The sequence below is a fragment of the Taudactylus pleione genome, unplaced genomic scaffold (genome assembly GCF_031769625.1).
Source record: "Taudactylus pleione unplaced genomic scaffold, aTauple2 ptg001547l, whole genome shotgun sequence".
Lineage (NCBI taxonomy): Eukaryota > Metazoa > Chordata > Amphibia > Anura > Myobatrachidae > Taudactylus > Taudactylus pleione.
The window spans coordinates 258733-276488 of record NW_028285944.1 but is presented as its reverse complement, the minus strand read 5'-3'; the positions used below and the strand labels follow the sequence as shown (position 1 = coordinate 276488).

The 17756-nt window shown below is 46.2% G+C and overlaps 1 protein-coding gene across 2 annotated transcripts in view; it reads left to right on the top strand.

Annotated features, from left to right (window-relative positions):
* The window catches only part of AMOTL1 (angiomotin like 1), a 157046-nt gene extending 141723 nt beyond the window's left edge, over positions 1-15323 (top strand). For both annotated transcript variants that reach the window (XM_088463994.1, XM_088463995.1), the window contains 6 exons: positions 1533-1682; positions 5050-5240; positions 5853-5975; positions 7414-7652; positions 9215-9487; positions 9610-15323. In XM_088463994.1, coding sequence (XP_088320120.1) covers positions 1533-1682; positions 5050-5240; positions 5853-5975; positions 7414-7652; positions 9215-9487; positions 9610-9719 — 1086 coding nt within the window. In that variant the 3' untranslated portion in view covers positions 9720-15323. The remainder of the gene's footprint in view (positions 1-1532; positions 1683-5049; positions 5241-5852; positions 5976-7413; positions 7653-9214; positions 9488-9609) is intronic.
* Positions 15324-17756: the final 2433 nt, after the last annotated feature.

The window sequence follows — 17756 nt, the reverse complement described above, 5'->3', positions numbered from 1 at the left end:
AACTACAAGTGCAGGCATGCCCTGGGAGACGGGAGCTGATGGAAGTAGTCACAGGAAGTTCCACAAAAGTACCTAAAAAAGTACATGCAAAACAGACAGCGATTGTTGTATTATTTTATTTGACATCCCCTGTATTATCGCCTAACTCCCTAAGGAATCTTCTTCCTCCTGCCTCCTTCCTCTTGCCTCCTTCCTCCTGCCTCCTTCCTCCTTCCTCCTGCCCTGAAGTAATCCAGTAGCCAAAAATAAAATTAAAAAAAAAACCTTGATAGAACAAAAATACTTTTTCCTACTGGACCAGCAACAAGAATTAAGGAAGGGGGTCAATAAGTAAAAAGCCAATTAAAACATCCTGCTTCTGATTGGCTAGAGCGTGAAAAATAGTAGTAGTTAATTTGTTCTCACTAGCAGCAAAAACGTGTCTTTCTGTAGGTTGGCGAAGGCTTTACAAAGATGTGCCACATACTTACAGTGTAGTTTGAGATTTTATTTTAAAATATGTGCAAATCAAAATACGCACTTTGGGATGTAATTTTGCGCCTGTGTACCCAGCGCTGCACTGAATAGCCCCCAGGAAGAAGTCAGACTTACCTGGCAGTTGTCGCTGGAGCCCATGGAGGAGAAGGGTCCATCTCTGCTGGAGTCCACTTGGAGAAGGTCGCTGGATCCATTCTAGGAGAAGTTACCTCCGCTGGAGCCTTGATCGGTTCTTCCGTGTTCTGGCACAGGAAAGCCAGAGGCTCATCCAATGAGAGATAAGGAGGGCTAGCCAATCCAAACTCATCCTGACACTAGTCGCACTGGCTTATATTAGCGGGTGCAAGGGGGCACAGAAAGTTACAGCGCCGACTTCCAGGATACCAGGGCACATATCCATAGCAGAACAGCCAGGTCTTTCTGGTGTCACTAAGGGGTCTATTTACTAAGCAGTGTTAAGAGACAGAGGGCCTGATTCTGACCCGCTCGCGAGCGCTGAGCGCTCGCAAGCGGGTCGATGGTGCCCAAGTGCGCATGCGCACGACGGAGGCGGCTCCGTCGTGCGCATGCACGAGACCCGAATAATGACGGCCAAGCCGTCGTTAAGGGTCTCGCACCAAAGGGGGCGTGCTGTCGATGGTGATTGACAGCACGCCCCCTTTGGTGGGCGTGGCTGCCCAGACGGAGGCGTTCCCATGGGAACGCCTACCGTCTGGGTCCGGCCCCACTGACATCACTAGTGATGTCAGTTGGAGTGCTTTTGGCTCTGATAGAGCCAAAAGCACTCCAGGGCTTGCGGCAGCGAGACCCTACCGCAGGGTCTCGTCGCAAGCCTGATGGTCGCGATGGTCTTGACCATGTGTTTGCAACATTTTACCTTCTACCAGAATTCTTTCTTCCCAGGATGCTCGGTATGTGTACGCTAAAGTTGGTATTTAAATGTCTTCCATCAGTGTTATTCTTATATACAGGTAGCGGAGGTCACTCTGTAATCTGTTCGTTCCTGTCTCTGCTGTGTGACAGCTTCGGCTGACTGCTTGTCTTTCCTCTCCTAGCTACGTAAGAAGCAGGTTTATGTGGAGGAGGTGGAGAAGCTGCAACAGGCCCTGACCCAGCTCCAGGCGGCCGGCGAGAAGAGAGAGCAGCTGGAACGGCGACTGCGCACCAGACTAGAGAGGGAGCTGGAGGCCCTGAGAATGCAGCAGGTAAGTGGTGGCTGCATGTGGTGCTATGTGACTTTACAGTACGTTCTCAGAAGACAAAGCAAGTTCATCAAACTGTTGTAACATAATGACTCATTACTGACCAGTCATCAAAACATTCTCCGGGGTCTTAAATGAAAAGCATAGCCCTCCGTGACCCACTCTTATCATTTATTAAAGAGGTTGTGTGCCTTGAGATTTATCGGCTTTACGTGCCTTCCTACACCTTTATTCGGTGCCGTAGTCCGGGACAAGGAAACTAAACAAATCTGCCTGAGTAAATACAAGGTTAAAAAGGCCCAGAAGGAAACAAGAAACTTAAAGCTGCAGGAGGTCTCATGCGGACCAATATATTAAAGCTATTTGTAGGGGGGGGGGGCTACTTACCTAGCTATTGAGTCAGTCCCTATGGTAACGGGCCCCCTGGAAGCATGTATTTATTATAGTGTTTTCTTGTTATGGTGCTGCCAGTAGAGGTTAGGGTAAAGTACATTTCGCTAAATCTGCCCAAATGAGATAGATTTCACATGTCATCCTTCAGCTTTATCCTTGTGGCAAGTGTAGCCTAGTGGCAGCATCACCCTGGATGGGTGGCACAGGACTGATAGGATGACTGACAGGTAGATGGAGCTGTTGAGTATTATCTGGAGGACAGAGGAATTCAGTTTATTTGTCCTTGAAAGTGCCGTCTTCCTGTTCCGTCCTATGACATATGACCTCATACTACTCTATGATATAACTTCCTGCCCAGAGTTACCATATTGTTTTTACATGTTATCTCTTTTACTTACGCCATAAGCCCTATACAGTATGAATCCAATGCCGATATGCAATATGACCCCTGTAACAGTGTGTAACATGCCTTGGGACCAAGTGTCTTGTAACTTACCACCTACAGATCGGTGTTGTTAGCCCTGGACATGGCAGCTGCCTTAGTAACCAGTAGGAGGAAGCGCCATGATTACGGCTACTGTACCATGATGGTTACTGTAACAGCAGCAGTAATCCACAGCACCAATGCTTTCTGTTTCTGATCTCCTTCCTGTCCAGACCAACAGGACACAAAGTACTGGTGACTGGCATTGGGCTCCGGCTGCTCTGTGCTTTCTCTTGTTTACCGTGACACCTGAAACATTCTGCCCAGACATCAGATTTGTCACTTAGGAAAGTGGAATTATCAGGAGGGGTTTCCGGAGCTGTTGGCAGCCTGGTCCCAACACTTGTTCCCTTTGTTGTGGGTTATGTTCTTCCCTACAGGAGGCAGAAAGTCTATTTCCCTCTATAGCCCCTGCTCTCTAATCTATAGCCCCCTGCTCTCTCCTCTATAGCCCCCTGCTCTCTCCTCTATAGCCCCCTGCTCTCACCACTATTGGCCCCTGCTCTCCCCACTATTGCCCCCTGCTCTTTCTAGTATAGCCCCCTGCTCTCTCCACTATAGCCCCCTGCTCTCTCCTCTATAGCCCCCTGCTCTCTCCTCTATAGCCCCCTGCTCTATCCTCTATAGCCCCCTGCTCTCTCCACTATAGCCCCCTGCTCTCTCCTCTATAGCCCCCTGCTCTCACCACTATTGGCCCCTGCTCTCCCCACTATTGCCCCCTGCTCTTTCCACTATAGCCCCCTGCTCTCTCCACTATAGCCCCCTGCTCTCTCCACTATAGCCCCCTGATCTCTCCACTATAGCCCTCTGCTTTCTCCACTATAGCCCCCTGCTCTTTCCACTATAGCCCTGTGGGGTCCTCCAGTCAGATTGGAATAGGCAACACCAGACTTAAATGAAGACATGAGGACGAGGGGCGGCAGGTTTATGGGGTGAATGGATGTCATGTGGGATCATTATTTCATTTGTGACATAGATGTTGCTTCTCGGTTTGTCAGAAATGAACCGAATTAGTGTCAATGTGACCGTATAATTTGTTCTCTCGCTCTGAAGATCTTTTTGGCTAAGCTGATTCATGCATCTTGAGGTTTAATAATGTAGAATGAAATGAGGAAAAGAAGCCCTTTGTGTATGGGAACACGTAACACAATATTACCGTGCTTAAATCATCAAATAGGGATTTCTCAGGATCATTGCGAGGCTGATGCAAAGTAAGCACTACGCAGTTTGTCTAGCATATCCGGCGTGTTTACTAACGGTGCATGCTCAGAAATCCAACCCACACATATGCGCATATACAGATCCTCACACACTTTGCACATATCAAACCTTAGAGCCGGGACAGGGCTGGGAAGTCGCATTCTCACCGTGGCAAAGTAGGGGGCGTGTTCACCTGTTAGGAGGTGGATCTTTTGCACCTGTTACGGGGCAGGTCCAAGCTCAGCACACACTGATTATGGCGACTTGTTGTAAACCAGGGGTGGAGAACCTTTTTTCTGTCGAGGGCCATTTTGATATATAGAACATTATTCGCCGGCCTGGTGCAGGTCACGCCCCCTCCGTGTGACATCACACGGGGAAGGGGCCACAATCGCCGGTGATTACAGCAATGCCCGGAGCCTCCTCAGGATGCTCTGGGGAGCTGTAAGGGCAGCGGTGTGACCGTCTGAAGCGTCCTAAGGACGCTCCAGGCGGCACTGGTGCATAGATTCTGGCTGCAGGGTGTCATTCTAGGCACCCTGCTAGCCAGATGAGGCTAGGAGAAAAAGGCTCCGAGGCCCAGACCAAATGATTCCGCGGGCCTTATACGGCCCCCGGGCCTGAGGTTCCCCATCCCTGTTGTAAACGAAGGCGCATATGATGCCGATATGGAGGCGTACACATCTCATGATGCGTACAGTTTTGCGGATGTGCGAAAGCTCGCTATTTTTTTTTTTCTTAGTAATTTAAGCTTATTTTGCAGCATCAGTGAACTGATCTATTCTTTATCTTTCTCCTCTCTAAAGCTAGTCGCTAGCAGCAACCATATTTATTTGGGAATATTAGAGGGACCTGTGTGCACCCTTTATTATGCATGTAGTAGCACTGGAATTAGGGTGGAGGTTACCTCACAGCGAAGGCAGCCATTTTGTGCATTAAGCCAATATGTGTGGAAAGGCAGCCTCTTAACCAGTGACTTCATTGTGGCTTGAGGCACGTAGTCAGTCTGATAGGCTGCCTTTTTATGAATCGTGGTTCGGCTTACCAAATGACGTTGTAGAGCATTGTTTTACAGCCATTTTTGTACCTTAGGCTGTAGCCGTGTTATACTGAGCAGCCGGAAATAAGTCATTGCGTTGTTATATAGTTTCCATAGCGACATGGATTCATATCTTCTCTTCATTGTGCTGTGACAGATGTTATTTTTCAATGTTATATACACAGGAGATATTTATTGTACAATGCAATTTCCACTCGTTCTTCCTTAAATGGATCTAATTTGTCCTCATGCAGCGACAGACAAACTGTCATGGTTCTAACAATGCGGAGTACAGCGCGCCCGCACTGATGGACATGCTGCGGAAAAAGGAGGAGACCATCCTGGCTCTGGAAGCAGATACGACCAAATGGGAACAGAAGTACTTAGAGGAGAGCGCCATGAGGCACTTCACCATGGACGCTGTTACCACAGCCGTGGCCCAGACGTAAGATCACTTCTTCATAAAAAAATGGTGCAGTTGGAACACCTATCATGTGATCCATGCCAGCCAATCAGATGTTGGCATTCATTAGTTTGACTACACTAAACTGCTGAAAGCTGACATCAGGTTGGTGTGGGTTAGAGCAAATCATTGCTGTTTGAGCCATGTATTTTAAATAAAGCTGGATACACACTGACTGATCCAACTATATCTGTCGGATATGCTCATAGACATACATGGGCAATCTAAAGTAAATATGAGAAGTTAATGTTTTACAATGATTATTCTGATATGACTTTGCCTAGTTTCTATAATGGTGTTAGCTAGTCTGATTTCAGGGATCACCACTCAGTAGAGTTACCATTGTTTCCCTTCTCTTCCTCATAATCCCCGTACCTTCTCCCAGAGGTCTCCTGCCAGTCTTATTGCATGTGATAATCCTCTCGCAATACACTAGCTGTGCAGCATGATCTACTGGCAAGTGATATAGGTGACATAAGTGTTACAAGTGAATGTCCTTTCAGTGGATTGCATAATAAAATCATTGTCATACACTCTGGTATAAAGTGAAGGGAAGGGGCTGAGCGGTGATGGATATTGTGTTTGTCACTATAGGGACACAGTCATGAACCACTCGAGGCATGGAAGTCACAATGACAACTCACTGGAGAGCTGCTTGTGGCATGATGAAGAGGAGATCACACAGGCTAATCGAAAGTTCCAGGACATGGAGTATACGTAAGTCATGTAACAAAACTTGCCAAATCTATTTTCTCTGGGGTTTAAAGTAGGTACTACAAATGTAATTGATGGTATTTACCAACACCACCTTCCCTGGATAGAGTTTTGCATCATCACCGCTTTTACTGTAGAGAACCCATCTAGCAATTTAAGCTGGAACCGTGTGTACTGTAATATGAAGAAATGTTCTTCTACCCACTGTATAGTCTGGTTGCTGAAAAGAACGCAGAGTTACATAGATGTTTAGGTTGGGAAAAAAGCCATATACCCTTTGAGATTAACTCTTCATTCTCAGAAAACCCTCAGTTTTTAAAATCAATGCAAAAGACATTAGCTAGGAAGCATTGTTCAAGAGTAAGTGCACCAGTAGTCTGTAATTAGACATAACGCACTACAAATAGGTCGGACCGGGGAGTCGGTTTTTCTGTAAATCACTGCAGGCAAAGTGATAAAACTGCAAAGCCATCTATAGCTCTCAGGGTTACGTTCCAGGTAACGTTTGTTTCACCCCTCAGCAAGCGTGAGAGGTCAGAGCTTTGGAGGACAGCCCTCCTTCCCCCAAAGTCAGCAGAGAGGTAGACAGACTTGGGCACCACTTCAGTTATCCAAATCTGAAAAACAGTCCGAATGATGGGCACCAGGCCAAACCAGATTCTTCTGTATTGGGAGACCGTCTGTTTCCCTTCCTGGGAACAGAGATTGGATATGTTATAGGTGTTCTGAGATCCCCTTTCAGACAGTTTTTCACAATAGGCATTCCCGCATCGTGCTCTGCTGGTTGTCACCAAGATCAGAATGGGTTGCAAGGTTGGATCCTCGCAACCCAAAATGAACTTCCTTTAACATTCTGCTCCGTGGTTGGCAGATTCAATAAGGAGTCTGTTAGTGATACATAGTGTGGAATAAGGCAAGTTTACGGTGTGTATGTGTACGTCCCTATATGGAAGGATATCAGAACCTTCTCAGGACACAGTCCAGAACCACCATTATGTGTTCTAGGCACTATTGTTCCAGCCCTCAGACTCCACCCTCCTAGATGTCATCCCCCCCAGACTCCACCCTCCTAGATGTCATCCACCCTCCTAGATGTCATCCCCCAGACTCCACCCTCCTAGATGTCATCCCCCCCAGACTCCACCCTCCTAGATGTCATCCCCACAGACTCCACCCTCCTAGATGTCATCCCCTCAGACTCCACCCTCCTAGATGTCAGTCTTCAGACTGCTCCCTCCTAGTCATATTTTCCCCAATGGAATTCTGAATCTACCTGTAGGACTAGGCTGCAGTTGGTATTCAGGTAACTATATCAGGGCAATGATGGAACAGGGAGATGTTTCTGGTATTGGGTGGAGTTGGGTATGTTTTAGTGCCGTGAAATGATTTGCTATAAATTCAGGCGGAATACCTTTTTAAAAACAACAATTTATACCAACAGGATAAAAAATCTCCATGCTAAAATCATTGAGCAGGACGCCACGATAAAGGTTCTTCATCAACGCTCTCGAAAAGATCAGGGAAAGAACGACGGCTCCAGCCTGAGGCCTGCCTGCTCCGTGCCCGCCATATCCGCAGTGGCTGCTGTTGGCTCCGGTACTCATTCACGGCAGACATCTCTGACCAACAATCAGGCTGCAAAGGAGAAGATGGAGGAAAAACCCTGTAAAGGGAGTATAGGTGGGATAACAAATGTTTTATAGATGCTGCTATGTATGACAGGTGCTATGTATGACAGGTGCTATGTATGACAGGTGCTATGTATGACAGGTGCTATGTATGGAAGATCCTGCCTAGTAAGCAAATAGACTAATATTTTTATGTTAGTTATACACAGGGGGACGCTATTACCAGGGCTGTCTTAACAGCAGTGTGGGCTCTGGGCAAAACAATGCACTGGGGCCCCTACCCACCCATTGTGCCCCCAGTAGTAACCCCTTATATAGTGCCCCCAGTAGTAATCCCCCCTATGCAGTGCCCCCAATAATGGTACCCCTTATGCAGTGCCCTTTAAATAGTGGCCCCAGTTGTAGTCCCCCCCTATGCAGTACCCCCAGTATTGTCCTTTATATAGAGCCCCCAGTAGTGGTCCCCCGATGCAGTGCCCCTAGTGGTAGTCCCCCTCCCCCTATGCAGTAACCCCAGGCTTTGCCCTTTATATAGAGCCCCCAGTAGTGGTCCCCCGATGCAGTGCCGCCAGTGGTAGTCCCCTCCTATGTAGTGCCCCTAGTATTAATCCCCTCCCCTTGTAGTGCCCCTAGTAGTAGTCCCCCCTTGTAGTGGCCCCAGTGGAGGTCCCCTCCCATTGCAGTGCCCCCAGTAGTGGTCCCCCAATGCAGTGTTCCTAGTAGTAGTTCCCCCCCTTGTAGTGGCCCACAACCAGTAGTCACACACGGTCAGCGCTACACGTGCGGCGCAGCTGTGTCACAGCGACAGTCTACCCGCGGCCCGCATGGTCGCAGCCGAGGCGCCCTACTCGGCTGTGTACCATGCGTAACTGGGGAAGGGAGGGTCGCTCTTCACTGGGGGAGGCCCTGCGGATCGGACACAGTCCTTTAAAAAGAAAACAACAACATTTACCAATTGGTCGCGGCTGCAGGGGACTGAAGGGCCCTTTGAAGCTTCGGACCCTTGGGCAGCTGCCCTAAAAGCCCAATGGAAGAGACGGCCAATCAGCTTTTAGCTATAATTTATCACTACATTCTATAAAATAATAGCTAGAACCTGGTTGCTATAGGCAACTTCTCCTTTTTAGAAGGGTCAAAATGTCTATAATACAGTAACAGCAGAGGAACCACATGACCCCCTGTCCAGAAGGTGATGCCTAAAAATGGCAAATAGATCCTATACTTATATTGAATGTATAAATACATTAATGTGGTGTCCTTATATTTGAGAGAAGCAGCTGATGAACTTGGCTTTACATAAAAGTGGTCGCTCTAGTTGTGTAACAATACCCAGGACCTAGGGACTCAATCTGAATTGTTATTTAAGTGCACTTATTACAAAAATGTAAAATTTTCCAGTATAAAGTCAAAGGAAAGTCCTGAAATGAAATATAAATTTTGAATGCCAGAGCCAGAAATAAAATAATCTTTCCCTGTGAATCTGATCCCATGAGCTATAGACACTGTCAGGTTTTTGGGTTGCAAGGTGCTTCTGGTTTGCGTCATCAACATCTTGAGGTTGTTCTGTGTGCAATAAACTTGTTTACCAATGCTTACCGGCTTGCACTCTTGCAGGACTGCCCCAGGGCAAAGACAATCGTGAAAGCCCCATAGCATCTTTGCTGCTTCCACCGCCTACCTTCTTGCTGCCCCCGCCCCCTTCTGCAACTCAACCCGTGACGGCATCGCATGCCAAGACCGGGAGCAAAGACAACAGCACCCAAACAGACAAGAGCTCCAATCTCTTCTGGCCAACCTGCTCTTCCTTACCTGGTCGCGGGCGGATAAATATGACTCCGTCCAGCAGTCCACTTTTACGTCACAGCACCACTACCAAGGACAAGTCAGGTAGATGTATTGGACGTCTTTCTTTTCTTAGTATGATAGGTTGCTTCAGCTATGTCACCTTCACTTTAAGTCCATCCGGCCACTTGTTTCTGTATATCTCACTAGTTTATTTTGCCTTGCAGATCATTCCCCTGTCCTTGGCAAGACGCTAGAGTCTAAAGGTAGAGTCAGCACCACGACGCACAAGACTGACCTATCAGAACCTGATAATACAATGGAAGTACTTATATAAAAAGTCGTACTTGGGTACTTGGATAATCTCTTTCCCATGGCTTGTAGACCACATGGATTAGGCATTCGAAGACCAGTGTTGTTAAAGAAGATAAGACATTTACAACAGGGAGAAATAAAAGGCCAAGATGGTTGTCTCCTTCATTTTATTTTTGCATTTGATGATGAGGGGACAGAATACTGATGGCCTTGAACAACTGTACGAATTGCTTTGTTGATGCGTATTGAAAAGTTGCTGATGGGCAGTAGTTAAGCACAGAATTATTTTTACTTTATTGTTCGGCTGAATAGGCAAATCCGCATGGCATTTTTTATTTTTATTCCCGACCCACCACCGAGAGAAGCATTTCAGATTTGTGATGAATGACCATGATCTGTAAGTCTTAACGTTTGCGGCCAATATAACATTATTTATGACGTAATATGCACATATTTTACTTTTTTTTTTTTCTATAGAAAAAGTTGGCCAATTTAAATTATATAACAAGATAAAAAAAAAGTAAAAAAAAAAGGAAAGGCAACAGGTATATCCGATTTGCATAATGACTACAAGACATTGCAATGAGATACATGTTTTAACGTGGTAAAAACAGAAGTTAGCTGGGTTTTGGTGAAGCTGCCGTTCTGGTTGGTGAGGTTGCTGAAAATATGTCTGCGTTGGGTTACAAAGTTCATTTTAAAATGGATGAAAAAGTGAAACATCATCAGGATTCATGGATACTTAGGACTGCATTACATACATATATAGTTACATACATGTGAATGAGCTTATCGGTTGGCGGCTCAGAATGCAGATAGAGTTGGCGCTACTATTGCGGAATGCTGCGTTGCCAGGAACTGGATGTAGATAGAATTATACTGGATGTTTGGTTTGTGTTTTTAGAAGTGGAGATGTTGCCCATAGCAACCAGATTCTAGCTATTATCTTCTAGAAGGTGCTAGTTAAATGTTAAGTAGAATTTGATTGGTCGCTATGGGCAACAGCTCCACTTTTAAAAACTCTCACTCTAGTAAATCCCCCCTAGTCTCTGAGTCCTATTTTCCACAGCGATGAAACAAGGTGGAAGTTTGCAGTTATTTTTATATAGAGACGTGTTACATACATGTAGTATGTATGTAACAGGATTCGCCAAGTGGAGAGAAGTGTGTACTCATATTAATTCAATGACGGGAGTCCATAAAAACTGCTGTCATTCATTTGAAAGGAGTCCTGCTCGGTGCATGGCTAACAGGACATCACTGATCTGAATATGAACATAATAGACTGCCATGTATAACGGGCAGTTCCAGGATACCGCCATAGTATTCTATTTAGAAGTACTTCCAACCATCCAAAAGCCTGAATGGGTTTAGAATATAATATTATATATGCTGCAGTGTTTGTGTCTGCCCTCTGTCTGCGCCCATGGGAAGAAAAAGACCCATTAACAATTGTGCCAGTCCCCTGTCTTTCAGTCACCCACTTAACGTTATATGCTGATGCCCCGTGCGTGAGTCCTGTGCCACCTATGGAAATTTTGTGCATTTGGTTATTATTTGGATCTTAATACCTACTCCATTAGTTGCGCATATTGCTGCAGTCTGGTTAGAGGAAAGTTCTGGCAGTATGGAAATGCTTCAGATGTCTGTGATATTGACAAGCATGGAGGTTCCTGCCATACTAACATCTGCAGCAGAGATTCCTGCCATATTAACATCTGCAGCAGAGATTCCTGTCATACTGACGTTTGCAGCAGAGATTCCTGTCATACTGACATGCAGCAGTGATTCCTGTCATACTGACATGCAGCAGGGTTTCCTAACATACTGACATTTGCAGCAGGGATTCCTGCCATACTGACATGCAGCAGGGATTCCTGCCATACTGACATGCAGCAGGGATTCCTGCCATACTGACATGCAGCAGTGATTCCTGCCATACTGACATGCAGCAGTGATTCCCGTCATACTGACACGCAGCAGGGATTCCTGCCATACTGACATTTGCAGCAGGGATTCCTGCCATACTGACATGCAGCAGGGATTCCTGCCACACTGAGATGCAGCAGGGATTCCTGCCACACTTACATGCAGCAGAGATTCCCGTCATACTGACACTCAGCAGAGATTCCTGTCCTACTGACATGCAGCAGGAATTCCTGCCACACTGAGATGCAGCAGTGATTCCTGCCACACTTACATGCAGCAGAGATCCCCGTCATACTGACATGCAGCAGGGATTCCTGCCACACTTACATGCAGCAGTGATTCCTGTCATACTGACATGCAGCAGGGATTCCTGCCATACTGACATGCAGCAGGGATTCCTGCCACACTTACATGCAGCAGTGATTCCTGTCATACTGACATGCAGCAGGGATTCCTGCCATACTGACATGCAGCAGTGATTCCTGCCACACTTACATGCAGCAGTGATTCCTGCCACACTTACATGCAGCAGTGATTCCTGCCATACTCTCATGCAGCAGGTATTCCTGCCATACTGACATGCAGCAGTGATTCCTGCCATACTGACATGCAGCAGGGATTCCTGCCATACTGACATGCAGCAGTGATTCCTGCCATACTGACACGCAGCAGTGATTCCCGTCATACTGACACGCAGCAGGGATTCCTGCCATACTGACATTTGCAGCAGGGATTCCTGCCATACTGACATGCAGCAGGGATTCCTGCCACACTGAGATGCAGCAGGGATTCCTGCCACACTTACATGCAGCAGAGATTCCCGTCATACTGACACTCAGCAGAGATTCCTGTCATACTGACATGCAGCAGGAATTCCTGCCACACTGAGATGCAGCAGTGATTCCTGCCACACTTACATGCAGCAGAGATTCCTGCCACACTTACATGCAGCAGTGATTCCTGCCATACTCTCATGCAGCAGGTATTCCTGCCATACTGACATGCAGCAGTGATTCCTGCCATACTGACATGCAGCAGGGATTCCTGCCATACTGACATGCAGCAGGGATTCCCGTCATACTGACATGCAGCAGAGATTCCCGTCATACTGACATGCAGCAGGGATTCCTGCCACACTGACATGCAGCAGGGATTCCTGCCACGCTTACATGCAGCAGTGATTCCTGTCATACTGACATGCAGCAGGGATTCCTGCCATACTGACATGCAGCAGTGATTCCTGCCACACTTACATGCAGCAGTGATTCCTGCCATACTCTCATGCAGCAGGTATTCCTGCCATACTGACATGCAGCAGGGATTCCTGCCACACTGACATGCAGAAGGGATTCCTGCCATACTGACATGCAGCAGTGATTCCTACCATACTGACATGCAGCAGGGAAAGGAAAGAGGAAGTAGTCAGAGCCAACTAACAGTTTACATGAAGTAAATTACAGAGAGGATGAAATACATTTAGTGGGCAAGAAGACTACTTGGAGGTGCCATTTAAATGCAGTAGCGGATGGGTAATCTCTATTGCTATTATGAATAGGTATGAAACACAAATACATCAATGATAGCGCCTTCCTCTACAGAACATACAGAAGGGCTGGTAAAGACAGTTGTATAGCTCTGTGTATTTTCTCAGTTGCAGTCAATCTTCTCGATATCAGAGCTTTACTTGCCGGTGAAAGGTCCGGTGAAAGGGATACGAGCAGAAATCCGACAAAAGTACAGGCACGATGCTGTTTTCTGCCCTTAGCGCGGCGGAAACAGCATCACACCGGGAAGTTTTGTCAGAAAATGTCCATTCTCGCGGCTAAACACCCTGTTTAAGGCGCAAGGGGCGGGAGAACGGGCATTCACCGAACTAACCGCACGCAGAATTGAATAGCTCCGGGAGCTCCTTCCCGGCGCTATTCAATTTGCGTGGAACTGAATCGAGCCCAATGAGCTCCAAACGCTACCACCAGGGGGCACTGGCCCGGAGGCTACATAATCCATCTCCCCTCTGGTCCATTGTTAGGCATGTGAACAAGTTAGAGGCGGATACTCCCATTCAAAAGCAGATGACAGAAGAGGGACATAGAGAAAAAGAAGGTGCTCTACTCGCCCGCATCCAAAAAGATTTGGACACTATTTACAAACAACTAATGCAATAAAGAAATACGTGTACACACATTGGGGCTAACTCAGGGATGGACGCAGAACCGCCCGCAGCTGCATCTATTGGCGGTCGCTGTGTCTGCGACTATGCAGATGCCACTACAAAGCTTCCCTGGTGTACGTCCGAATGTGCGAGGACTGAGACGCCCACCGTCAGCATCCATAGATGCTTTACTTCTGATTGGTGCGCCAATAGATGCCACCATCGGAACTTGCACGGAAAGTGCGCAGTGGCAAAAAAAATAACGCTCCACGATGTCTGACACCAGCAGTACGTCCGCCCCTGCATCAGCCCGTTAGCTTTTATTTAGGTTACAGCAATTGTCTTTGCTTTGGAAGCAGCATTTAATTTTCTTTTTACTTCCATCTATTTTTCCAGCGCAGTATAACGTGGTTGTAAGATTAAGAAGACAGGAGGGTACTAAGATGTGTGATGTCTGTGTTGCTAGGCAACAGAAAATACACCCAAGTCACGTGACTGGTTTATATGTTTTGTTTTTTTTTCCCCTGTTCCTGTCGTATTTACTAACGTTCCTTTGTGAGTGAAACTGCTGATGCAGCATCTGTTTCTCATACAGTCAGACTTGAATACATGTGTTATTTGTCAGTGATCATACATTCTTATGTATATAAGGTTCCAGGACATCCTGATTACATTTGTGTCTTATTTGCCTGTTGTATAGAATCACTTAAAACTATCTTCAGTTTCCCTGTTATTTATGTACGGATGCAGCGTTTCTGCGCATTCCATCGGTGAAACAGCGCCACCATATTGAAGGCTGCAGTTTTCATAATCATAACTCTTTAGGTATTTACAGGGCTTCTTACAGATCCACCCGTCGTTACAGCAGTTAGCTTTTGGCACTTGAAAGTATCGCTCTCGGAACGTGAAATTTGAGTCACCGATGCAAGAGAGAGATTGATTCATTTGACGGCCCTTTAATAATCCTTAAGGTAAACGTTTTCATAATCGGTACAGGAAAACAGACCTATGGAAATGTATTTTACATGGTAGTAAACTTAAATAGTGACCAACACGCTTGATAGTCTGGAACGTGCTAGTGCTGGAACTGAATCTGCACCTAAGGACTGTTCCATCCTTATTGGGAGTCATCAACGTAGGCTACCGCCTTCCGCTCAAGTTGTAATGATTTAATATTATTGGGCCTAAGGTTTCACAGTGCTCCCGAGCAGCGACCCTGCGGGGGTTTCTTTGGTGCAGTCACATACTCTATTTCAATATGAATTTTCAAAGAGCTTGCAGACAACATGGTCATTCATCATCAAAGTATGTAAGATATATGCAACACGCCTATTGCGAAGTGTCGGTGCAAATATTCCTTATTGTGATTTGCAATCATATTCCGCCACCTGTCGCTGAGAGGGAAGTAGTGCTCGCTGTGCTATGGTGACCAGTGTTTGCTTCTGTTTAAAGATTTCATAGCATTGATGGCTTTTGGGCTTTTATGTATTATTCTGCACACCCCCCTTGTCTTCCCTAAACCTCTTTGAAATATATTTTTTATAATGAAAGTCTTTTTGTAAAAAATAAATACTTATTTAAAGAAAATGTCTGTGTTTGATATATTTGAGAATCAACTTTAAGTGGATAAGTTACAAGGCCCCCGATGGCTCCAGACATTGGAGACCATTTCTGAAGAAAGGAACACGCTTACACTGCCGAGCTTCCCCCATTGGCCAGAGCACGGTTTTTCTCTACACACCCATGCGCATTTCCGGAAATGTAGGCGCATAACATCACCAAAGCGAATGTTGCATTGATAGAGGCAAATGACTCTCTATAAGGAAGCAGCCTAGTAATTCACTCCAAACTAGCGCCCTCACAGAGGGGCTGATTCAAATTTGAACGCAAGTCTGTTTTGCGCACGGTGCCGTGTACATACATTTATAGGAAATTTAGAGTTGCGTACAAGTCAGTCACATCAGAACTTGGGACTGAAGGGTTGTAACGGGGTGATAATGGGGCATTTACACATAGGCTGTATAATGAAGCCTGTCCAGGGCGTGTAGATGCAATGGCGGGGATTGTAAGCAAAAAGACTGTGCTAATAATTCTCAGTTGCTAAACACTACTATAACATATACAGTAACTAGCATAAAAAGGTATTGTTATTTATTAATGATATGTATTATACCTCTCTGATGAAACTTCAAAGAAGAGCGGTGAAATGCGTCAGTTGTTTTATGCACCAAGATTGCTATGTGTTTGTAAGTGAGAAACAGGAGCACACGGGGCTCCAGGAGAGGATGAGTGCCAGTTGGCTGTGACTGAACCCTGATAAAACAGAGGTCCTTATGATAGGTTACAGGACAAGGCTACAGCATAGCCAACCAACAGGACTAATGATTGGGGGTTCAGAACTACAAAACACTGAACATGTGTGGAATCTTGGTGGTGTTCTGGATAGTGGCATCTGACACTTAAACATCAGGTATCAGCCACGATCAAATCCTCAATGTTTCATCTGAGGAATATAGCCAGAATCAAGCACTTACTTCCCTCAGAAGATCTGACTAAAGTCATACACGCATTTAAATCATCACACATAGACTACTGCAGTGCCCTCTACCTTGGTCTCCCAGCAAAAGAATTGCACCGCTTGCAGATGGTACAAAATGCAGCTGCCAGGCTATTAACCAACCAGCCCCGTTCCAGCCACATAACACCCATTCTCTACTCCCTTCCCTGGCTGCCTGTCAGATGGCGAATTATTTTCATGATTGGCTTACTGACTTTCAAAGCCCTACATAACCAGGGCTTCTGATCCCTTACTGTCCCACTCGTTCACTGCAATCCGTTGACAAAGGACTATAAACAGTACCTAGTATCTCCCGGAATTCATTTGGGGGGTTGATCTTTCAGCTTTGTGGCTCTGACTCTATGGAATTCACTTCCCCACACAGTTCAAGAGGCCTCCACTCTAGAGCCCTTCAAAAATAGACTTAAGACTTTCCTGTTCACCCAGCATTTCACTAATGTCCCTTTTTAAGCTTGTTTCATATTTTGTGCTGTAAAGACAAATGTAAAGCACTTTGAGTCCTATTGGTGTGAGTGTTGGGTGAAGGCGCTGCTGGTCACAAGGGGCCACTTCCGCCACAGGGCCCCTATGCAAGGCAATACAACTAGAACACCTCAAATAAAAAATTTTTTGACAGAAGCAATTTCATCGTGGGCAAAGCCGCGGGCAACAGCTAGTTAATAATATCACCGTGCGGGCCCCTATTTGCCCTGTGCTGTGTCAGAGCTCTCCAGCTATGAAACAGTCTCAAATGTGATTGCTGACGTTCTGGCTGTAGAAGACCCTACTAAACAGAACCAATGGGGGGAACCCCAGAGTCTTCTCAATAGTGCATGTAAAACAACTGGTTAAGTAAGAAGAACGCTCAATACTCAAGGGAAGCACATAGGATAGTGGGGATAGGATAGGAGGCAGCTGCTACAAAGAGAATAGCAAGTATGGTATCTTAGTGCCTCACCATATTAATGCTCTGTGCCTCTCTGCCCCCAGAGATAAAGTTTCAGGAAAGTAGCAGAATCACACGTTCTGTTATACTTCTATCTATTTTGTGTTAGGTAGAGATGCTGGAGATTGGATACTCATGAAAGATGCTTGGCAGACCAATGTGCCTCAAGTGCCAGTCCGGGCATTGGGATTAGGGCATCTGTCAGTGTGAAAGATAAGAGGAAGTGTACACAACAACACAAGGGAGGTTTAGAGTCTGAGCTGCAGCCAGCTGGCACCGCCGTACCCGGGAGGCCAGAAGCTTCATCAAAGAAGAAGCATCACTGAACAGACGACATGGGAGGATGGTAACCCTAAAGGGTGAGAGGGGAATGGGGAGCACATAGAAAAACATCTGGGGTGTCTAAAATTGAGGACTCAATGCTCAGTGTTCCCGTCTGGGTACCATTTAGTCCTAACCTCCAATGTGTCCAAGA